We start from the raw sequence: 10,276 nt of genomic DNA on the forward strand, positions 1-10,276 counted from the left end.
CATCTGTAAAGCCAAAATGCAACACTTAACAGAGGCAGCATTGTTCACACCAGACAGAGCAATGATTCAGCCATACTTAAAGCAGACAAGCACAGTCTACACAATAGCAGAAATTGCCCGGCCCAAAGTGAGCGCACATAACCCACAGGAGCCCCAAAATTGTAAGTAAGCACAGGGAGAAGGGCAACTGATTGTTTCATGACCATACTGTTCTCTGGAGTTCTGTGCCTTAGGGAGAGCCAACAGCTGCAGGGAGCCCCTATACTGAACACTGTCCCCACATTTTTCACAGGAGTTTGTCCTGGAAGATATCTCGCTGCTGAGGGTGATCTGGGAAGCAAGGGAGGATCTTCTATGACAATGCTGCTTCCGCCCTGGCCCATATGCAGCTTGCTTGTGTGCAGCAGTGGTCCTTCTGCCCCTCAGGGCACAGTGGAGCGGACGTGTTAGTCTTACTGGGACAAGGAGCACAGTAACTCTGCCAGGGAACCTGCACAAGCGGATTGCCCAGCTTCTGCATGAGACCTTTGAAGAGATCACTGAGGCCAATTACCGCAATGTGAGAGAGCACATCAACGCCCTAGTCTGCATCTATGCATGCACGCAGCCCTAACCCTCCTCGCCCCAAGAGCCCGTACCGAACAACTTCCTTCCCAAAATAAAAGCCACTTACCGGGCACCTCCTCTGGTGTTTGTTCTTCTCCAAGCGCTGGCCGCTGCAACTGGCTACCTTCCTCCTGGCTTGAGAACAGCTCCCGGCTTCATGCCTCTAGGGATGCTGGGCTGTCCCCCTCCTCCTCAGCACTCTCGCTCCCGCTTTCCTCCTCCTCCTGCCTTGTTGAACAGGGCTCTGAAGTGTCCGTGGTGATCTTCGGAGTGGAGGTGGGGTCACCCCCAAGTATTGCGTCCAGCTCTTTGTAGAAACAGCAGGTCATGGGGGTGGCACCGGACTGGCGGTTTGCCTCACAGGCTTTGTGGTAGGCATTCTGCATCTCCTTCACTTTAACCCGCACTACAGTGCGTCCCTGTCATGGCCCTTGATATCTACCCAAAGGTATCGTAATTCCTACAGCTGGAGTGCAACTGGGACTGGACAGCTTCCTCCCCCCAAACACTGATGACGTCCAGCACCTCGCCATTGCTCCACACTGGGGATCGCCTGGCATGTGGAGGCATGGTCACCTGGAAGAATTCACTGAGAGCACTCCACGCCTTGCTGACCAAACAGGAAGGGGATTTTAAAAATTCCCAGAGAATTTAAAGGGCCGGTCTGATGGTTGGTCACCTGAGGGCAGGGCAGTAGAGTTCAAAGTGATGACCAGAGTGGCTAGAACAGGTATTGTGGGACACTTCTGGAGGCCGATCAGAGCGCATTAATAGACCAGGGCGTCCACACTGGCACCGCAGCACTCCAGCCAGGGTGCATCAAGCATTATGCTTCTCATCAAGGAGAATTACCAGGAGCACTCCAGCCACGGGGTCCGGGCGCTCTACGTGCCTTGCCAGTGTGGACGCGTCATGAGTTATGGCGCCCGGGGCTGCTTTAATGCACTCTAACTCACAAGTGTAGCCATGTCCTTAGAAGCAGAAGACAAGGTTTGTGCTGCTTCTGTTACTGTTAAGCCCTGTGCACTAGGGGTATGTCACAGCACGGCCCATGTCACAGCACGGCCGCGGGAGCACTGTGACGTGGGCAGCGTAGACACACTTTATAGCCAGGGGAGAACTCTCCCAGCGATAAAAAGAAACCCCACCCCGAACGAGCAGTGGGAGCTTTATCATAGCGCTGTCAATACTGGCATATATCAGCACTACAACTTTTGTCAGTCAGGGGTGTGTTTTTTCACACCCCTGAAGGACAAAAGTTTTAGCGCTGAAAGTGGCAGTGTAGAAACAACCTAGGATTAGTTTATTTCTTACTGGTATCCTAAAGGTCTCAGTGAACCAGTGTTAGCAATGACTAGCGTAGACAAGGTCCTGCTTCTAGACCTATTTTTATTTCCAGCAGCTGCAGGAGGGAAAGACAGCATTGATTCTCTCACCAATTTGCTATGCTTGTACCCTTCGGAGTGGCTTTCTCTCATGGCTTCTAGCTCGTATGTGTCTATTTCAGGCCTGGCATTTGAGACTAAAAATCACAACCAACACCACATTAAACTAACCAACAACACTTGCTATGGCTAGGGGTATACAGTTCAGTCAAGAGCACTTAATCATCATGCAGGTTTGGAAATAGTTGAAATGAAAGTTTATACACCTGTAAGTCAGAAGTCCTTTTTAATCTGAAGAAAGGGGAAAACAATCTTGCAGATGCAGCAGTACAGGAAACAAAACATATCCCTGGAATATTTGATATTTACTGTAATGAACAAGTAAATGCAGAGGAACTGACTGGCAGGCTTAGTTGTAAACGCCTCACACTTGCAATGTTATGGTGAAGAGGCCCCCTACCGGCCACAACCCCATAAACTCCTCAGATGATTTAGCTGTACAATCAACTGTAAGAACAGCCTTGAGGCAACTGCAGCTAAAGGTGTGGTTAGCAGAGATATACATCCTCAGGGTGCACTGGAAGCATTCATCTGTCATTTTGTGAGTTGTACTGAGCTCCTGAACCCTTTGGTAGCCTGCCCTATGTTATTCAATAACTAAAAATGCACAGTGGAAAATTTAAGTCCATCTTTGTAAAAATAAACAGCTCCTTATCTCCAGGCTACCTGACTTATTCATAAAACTAGCCACAACTGTGGCTCCCCACACACCAGTCTTGTCTGGCTCTTCTCCCCCTTCCTTGGGACATCCTGACACAGCATGTAGAAGGGAAGTGCATGAAGCAGAAATGATTAAATAAAATGAGAGAAAGCAGCAGAATGAAGCAATCCTTAATGCTGTAATATTCAGGGTTGCTTGGAGAACTTGACACTGTTTAGCAGCTAAAGGTCTTCTGCAGATTAAAATAAGGGAGGCTTAATGGCTATAGACAATTTCTGTTTATAATCCTTGTTTATGTTCACATAGCACAAGTAGCTGGTTTAGACTTTTTCCAGCCACACTGACGTAGGAAATGATGTAAAACATGACAAGTGACTAAGTAGGGACGTAGGGAAGAATTCAGTTTTATCTGAACTGCTGCAAAGGCACCTATAACCTTGGTATCTCAAGTGCCTTGCGGTTAGGGAGGGGAAGGTTCCCATTCCAGTATTGTAAAAGGCTTTGTCCTTGTTTTTATTACTTGCCACAATGCACAGATACTAAAGCCATATCCAGTAGTGTGACTTCTGCATCCTTCCTCCCTATCCACAGGGGATTCCAGCTGCAGGCACTATTAAGAGAACGCAGGGCTCATCCGGCCTTCTGTGGGAAGAATTTCAAACATCCAACCCTTCAGGTGTAGTAGAGGATCTAGAAAGTCCTTTATCTTTAAAACAGACTGACAGCTGAAATATAACCACCTGTTTGCAGAGCGTGGCTGGGATCTGCTCAGAATGCTTAGGGTTTTGAAGTTTGGTAGACTTCCTCCGGTATTGTCACAGCTAAAGAACCATCTCCCCCACACTGAGAAGAGCACCAATGGTCTCAATGGTTTCAAATGAAGAAGTGACACAGGGTCTCCAGCACCAGACTCCAGCATATGTGCTGAAATGATGATTAAAGAGCCCTCACAAATGACTATCCTTCACTAAAAGAGGAGAAGCTCAGAACTGGGACCAGTGTAATGATCTTGAGCAGAATGATGAGAACACCCACATGTGAGAAGAGGGCAACAACGTCAGGGGCAGAGTCATCACCAGAACTGGGTGTACATGAAGACTATTTATGAGATGGCTCTGACAAGATACATCTGCTCTCCAGCCCCAGGAAAAAAACCCCTGCATCACAAACAAGCCTCCAACATCCAAGTCAGTACTGTGCTGACCCTCTGGAGAGAACAGCAGGGGTGAAAGGATGTTTGCCCTGTTATTTCTAGGCAGTAAAACAATATGTAAAACCTCAAGGAACAAAGAGGACTTCACAAAGCTATAGGGAGAAGCCAAACAGCTGCGACACAAGAATCAACACTCCCCTAGGACTGTTCTTATCCCTGACCTAAGGGGGCCTCCATGTCTTCTACCTTGGGGTGGCACCATAGCAGAGGTGCAATGAGAGTTCTTCTAAAGCGGGCAAAATGCTGCCACTGAGCCTAATGACAGCCTAGCACCCTCACAACCACCACCAGGAGATGAGGGGATACAGCCTGATCAAGGAAATATAACAAGGTGGAGATGGGAGAGGGAATGGAGGAAGGAGACGCACGGTGGGGGGAGCTGGAGTGGAGGGATGGGGGGGACACAGTCTGACCGGGAGCAGATGGGGGTTTGGGCATGTGAGAAGTGAGGGGCACAGTCTGGCTAGGGAACCTGGATGTGGAAGAGGCAGAGTCTGTCTGGCCCATGAGTATGGGGAGTGCAGGTCACAGTCTGACAAGGGGCCTGGGAGTGGCGGTGGGGAACAGTCTGATGTGGGGAACAGTCTGACACGGGGTTTTAGGAGTCTGGGCACAGTCTGACAAGATGAGATGCACAATCTGATGGGGGCACAGTCTGACTGGCAAGTATGGGGGTGAGGAGCACAATCAGAGGGGCACAGTCTAACTGGGGGCATGGGAGTGGGGGGCACAGTCTGACATGGGGTTGTAGGAGTTGGGGCACAGCCTGATTGGGGATGAGGGACACAATCTGACTAGTAGATATGGAGGGGACACAGTCTGACCCAGGGGCTATGGGAGAGGAGGGCCACAGTCTGACCCAGGAGGATGAGGGGCACAGACTGACCCAGGGGCTATGGGAGGGGAGGGGCACAGCCTGACCCAGGGGGATGAGGGGCACAGCCTGGGTCGCGGAGCCGGGGCAGTGCCGAGGCCGGGCTCCGGGCTCTTCGGTCAGAGCCGGCCCAGCGCGGCGGCAGCCTGAGGCCCGGCCCGCGGGCCCCCCGCCCCCGCCGCACGCACCTTCTGGCGAATCTGGCCGGACGTGGAGACCTTGCGGATGAGCTTGTGCGGCGAGCCCGGCTCCTGCTCCGGCTCGCTGTCCGACGACTCCTCCGCGGCGGCGGCGGCGGCAGCGGCAGCGGCGACCCCGGCCTGGGGCCGCGAGGCGCCCGCCGCCGCCATGCTGCAGGCTGAGGCGCGGGGCCGCCCCGCGCCCCCTAGCGGCCGGCGCGAACGTGTCTGTGACGCGCCCCCTGGCGGGCAGAGGCGGAGCCTGCAAGGTCCATCCGGGAGACCCCCCTCACATCGCGGGCTGCGAGAAGGGCGCAGGCCCAGCGCGTGTGCTCACGTCGGGTAAGCTTCTGTGGTGCCCTGGTCTGTCTCCTGGGGGCTCAACGGGGGGGGGGGGGCAGCAGCACTGACCCCTCCCCCGCACATTGGCTGAGGGGAATCTGTCCCCCCTCAGGAGCTCTCAGCCCTAGCCCCTCCGTTCAGCCCCCGCATTCGCCCCCCGCTCCCTCTGAGCAGCCCTCCTTCCCCCCCGCCCCACGGCTCTGACCTTCATCTCCAGGGCTGACACAGGCACACCCATACCCCCGTAGCCGGCCATCCTCAATGACTTCCCAACACCAGCACACACAGTGCTGACCCACAGTGGCATTCAGATCCCAGTTCTCTAGTCAAAACCGGCGCCGTACTGGCCTGAGCCACTTTCACTATGACTAAAAAAGGAGGACTTGGGGCACCTTAGAGACTAACAAATTTATGTTTTATTTTTTGCTCAAATAAATATGTTAGTCTCTAAGATGGCACAAGTACTCCTGTTCTTTTTGTGGATACAGACTAACATGGTTGCTACTCTGAAACCTTTCACTATGACTGGACAATACAATCTCCCACGTTCCCCCAGCGCCGAAGACGTTTGACTCTTTCACTGCATTCCCAATCTCCATCGCACAGAAGACCATCCCCCAGGGCCTCCTTGATGGACTGTAGAGAGACCAGAGCTACTCCACAACTATGAGTGTAGAGACCGAGAATTGGAAAAGCCCTCTTGACATCACTGCACTGGTATGGGCAAGAAGGTACCAGACCCATCTTGTGGATGGGCAGCTGAATTACACCATGCAAATTATCATGGGAACTTCAAAATCAACACCGTGGCTTTCTATATTAGCAAACATCAGACCTCAAGCTATCGATCAAGATGTAGCCACGGCATGAGATCTTAAATGGTTTGAAGACTACCCAGTACTTCCCATCTGGCAGGCTACGGCTAACATACCTCAACAATACCTGAAATTGCAAAAACCATCATGAACCACACGTGACCACCTCATGTCTCTAGATCTGACCAGAGAATGGCAAAGCATCTGGACCTCACCTACCCTTCAAAATAAGCACATTATTATTGAGCCAACAAGGCGCTGGCCCAGGTTTGACTTGCCACGTGGACTTTGGACCACACTGAAGCACATCCAACAAAGTATGGAAGATGCTGCTACTTGATGCACAAGTGGAACATCAAAGACTCCCCTCCATGCAACTGTGGTGTGAACATCCAAACTATCAAACACATTATAACACAGTGCCCCAAATATGGATTCAAAGGCAAACTGGATGATATCCACAGTGTCAGAGGGGAGGCCTCGAAATGGCTTATGGACCTACAACTGCAACTATAGAATGTTGCTTTCCAGATGCCATATGCGTGCAAAAGGGAGAGGCCATCCCCATCCAACTGGCCCCCTCAGTTCACTCCCCATTGTTCCCCAGCCCCCTCAATTCATCTCCGCAGCCTCCCCTTTGCTCTTCCTGGGGCTCTTCACCTACCTCCCCAGGCCGGGGGGCTGCAGCAGGTTCCCTACTCACCTTGGCCCCTGCCCAGCCCAGATATTGTAGCGGGGGAGGAGCAGAGGAGATGACCTGTGGCTCACAGGAGGGGAGGGGGGAGAAGGGGGCAGCACCACCCCAAGCTACAGGACTCTTTCTCTCCCTCCTCCCTGCACTCCTGTGCAAGCTCATGGAGGGATGGAGAAGAGCTCAGGTAGCTCAGGTATTGTAGCAGGTACCTCTGCTACAGCTCTGATTGGCTGCTCTTCCCCAGGAGGCAGGGCAGGGAGGCAGACAGCCAATCAGGGGGCTCCCTCCCCCAGCAGGGCTGAAGTACAGGAGAGGGCTGAAGCTGCTCAGGAGGTGGGAGGGGCTGGGTGAAATCCCCTGATGCAGGAAGAAGAAATCAGGAGAGTTGGTAAGAGGGTCAACCTGCTCCCTCCGTCCCTGCAACACCAAGCCTGGGAAGGGGCAGAGGGGGATGAGCAGCCCTGGAACTGCAACCCCCTTCCCCAGCCTGCAAAAGGAAGAGGAGACTGACTCTGCGAGGCCCAGAATGACCACACTCTTTACAGTTTGAAAAGTGGGCAATACTAACAGTCACACGCACATGGGTGGGCAGGGGAAGGTCAGAATATCAAACCAGATCAAAATCCACAGTATCTTTTAAAACCCTCGTGTTGGGGGGGGGGGTCTAATTAATGGTTTTTGAACTTCTGGAGTCCACAACCCTGATATCTATTGCCAGCCTTAAGTAATCAAAAATCACGAGTCGGGTCCTAACATACGATGATTGACTTAAAGCTCATGAGATATTTTTTAAACTAATAATGGGGTTTTATTGACTTTCTGGTTTTCAAGCTTTTCTCCATAGGCATGGGGGCTAGAATATTTTTTTTTAGATGAAAGATTTTTACCTACTCAGAAGATTCTAGGAACTGAGGTGCTAAGAAAAATCACCAAATACTGTGTGTAACTTACACTAAAATCACGAGTTGGAAACCCTACACAATAGAAAGTGGAACCAGGTTCAGGCACCTTTTAGACAAAGGATAGATGTAAGGCGAAGACCAGTAAAGTCCCATCAATGGTTTGGAATGACAGAACAGAAAGATGAATGAAGCTGTGAAGCAGGTACAAGGTAGAAAGTGGTGGAAAGCCTTCATTTGGCCCGACTGTTGCCATTGTGCTGACAGATGGGAATCAAAGAAGAAAAATTGCCTTGAGATCTGTTGCTTCCAGAGCTGATCAGGTTGGCAGTGTTTTGACTCACGAAACCAATAAACAGCATATTCTCCCACTATGATATACATTTCTGCTTCTACATTTCTCACCCTCCCTACAGCTTCCACCCACTACTGGTGACCAGGGAGGCTTTACTCTTTCCAGTTCCAGTGCAGGACCTACAAGCATCTGTATATGACCACTGATTGGGAATACAGCACTGGGTTGTCAGCAATTGCAAAGAAAAATTGAGAGAACATGCTCAGCCCCGCCATCTCAGCCCCTCGCTCATCTACACAAAGCTTGAACAGACATCAAGGGACATTCATTAGGTTATGCTCTATTGGCAGGGCATGCTTAATGAATAGGGGCATACATTTGTCTCACCCCTAACTTGAGACAAAACTGCTGATCTTTAGGGTTCTCCCCCCCCACCCCGGGCATAACAAGGTCACAATCTTTATAGCCTATTGAACAAGACCCCTGCATGATTTTTCACTAATTTGACTATATATATTTCCCATATAGTCAAAGGTGGGAGAGTAACCTGTGCTGGGTTCTGAATGGTTTTAAAACATTAAATTTAAATACACATTATTACAAAATAAGGTTTTGCTCAAAATAATGGGGCATCAGGCTTTCAACATTTTTTAATCAGCAGTATTAATAATGTACTGGAGCAAAGAATTACTGCCACCTAAAAGAGAATGGCTTTGTAAATTGGCTGCATGAATGACTTTGGGGAAAAATTAAACAATCAAATGAGATTGTTCAGGATTTTTGATAATCTGCAGGTTTTTGTGCAGGGGAGGGAGAAGTAGGTAGAACAGTTACACTGGCTTTGTTCTTTCTGTTGAGAAATTCCACGGGTAGACTGGGCAAAACAGTTACTTGACTGATGTGTGAGATGCTAGCTTGTGTGTAGGTTTCTGCAAGGAGCTTGCCTCTCTCTTGCAAGACTGTGTAGTCTTCAACACAAGTAGTGTATTGATACCACTCAGCTCCTTCATCAGACTGAACTGGAGTGGTACTTTTGCTTACACAGCATGTGACTAAGACAGGGGCATAAATTAATATTTATCATACAGTAATGCCTAAAGGCCCCAACTGAGAACAGGGCTCCATTGTGTTCAGACACAGAGTAAAAGATCGTCCCTCCCCTGAAAGACTTACAGTCTAAACAAACAAGACAAGCAAAGGGTCGGAGGGGAAACAGAGGCACAGAAAGGTGCCTAAGAAGGTAAGTCGCAGAGCCAGAGATAGCAATTGGGTCTCTTCGTTCCCACCTCTTCTAGAGGAAAGTGAATTGACTGGAGATAATTTCAGAGAAGAGTGAGGAAGTGCTGGGATTGAGGGAGCAGCAAGCTCTAGAGAATATGACAAGGAAGAGATCAGTTCTTGCCTGTTAATGAATGCACCTGACATTTGTCACCAAGGTATGCCAGAATTGCCCCAGGTTTCCAGGTAGCTGCAGTAACCAGAGTGTTTACTCATGTAGGCCAAAGCCTTGTCCAAACCCTCTATTCCTGTGTGCCCTCAAGAATGGAGTATCACTATTCTCTGTGGAGGTTTGAAGATTCCCTTGGAAGAACTCTTTATCTGTTTCCATAAAGCACATCATCAACAATTAACAAGCAATTAAGCTTCAGCTAGGGTTGTGTTGATTACATGTATGCTGTGCTAGCAGCATTGACTGATTTTCTCCTGTGTATGGCTCAAAAGGTTGACTTTGATCTATAGAGCCCTAGAGGGGTTGTGTCTGGGCTACCTTAGAGTACTTCTCTGCTTCTGCACCATTCTAACTATTGAGATCAGCTGGTGCATGCATAGTAACAGTCCTCAGACTAGAGTGCAGTCTCCCAGGAGAGGGGGGAGACACAGCACGCTCAGTACGCTCTTGCCTCTAAAATGTGTTTCTCCTCTTAGTCCAGTGCATCAAAGTGTTGTCCTTCAGGAAAGGATGAAGTGCTCATCTATTCAGGCTTTTGCCTGTGGCCAGACACATTTTAACTGAAAAATAAGTAAGACTGTCACCCACCTCTGTCATTCCCTTGCGGCCATTTCCACTCCTAAACTCTTCCACTACAATCTAACTGAATTTCTAGGCACAACAACACAGATTAACACTGTTTTTTCTTTTCTTCCAAGGTAGCAACGGTAGAAGCAGCCTGCTATAGGTACTTTCCACCTGCTTTATTTTGCAACATCTTAGTCTCCTGCCCTCCCTTCAGCTCTGACATCAGCATCCTGTAT

General features: G+C 49.9%; 1 protein-coding gene across 2 annotated transcripts in view; it reads right to left on the reverse strand.

The window, feature by feature from the left end:
- Positions 1-5,157, reverse strand: part of DGKD (diacylglycerol kinase delta) — an 80,045-nt gene extending 74,888 nt beyond the window's left edge. For both annotated transcript variants that reach the window (XM_084638321.1, XM_084638320.1), the window contains exon 1: positions 4,988-5,157. In XM_084638321.1, coding sequence (XP_084494447.1) covers positions 4,988-5,149 — 162 coding nt within the window. In that variant the 5' untranslated portion in view covers positions 5,150-5,157. The remainder of the gene's footprint in view (positions 1-4,987) is intronic.
- Between the last annotated feature and the right edge of the window lie 5,119 nt (positions 5,158-10,276).

This window comes from Lepidochelys olivacea (genome assembly GCF_965140295.1).
Source record: "Lepidochelys olivacea isolate rLepOli2 genome assembly, chromosome: 9".
NCBI classification, from domain to species: domain Eukaryota; kingdom Metazoa; phylum Chordata; order Testudines; family Cheloniidae; genus Lepidochelys; species Lepidochelys olivacea.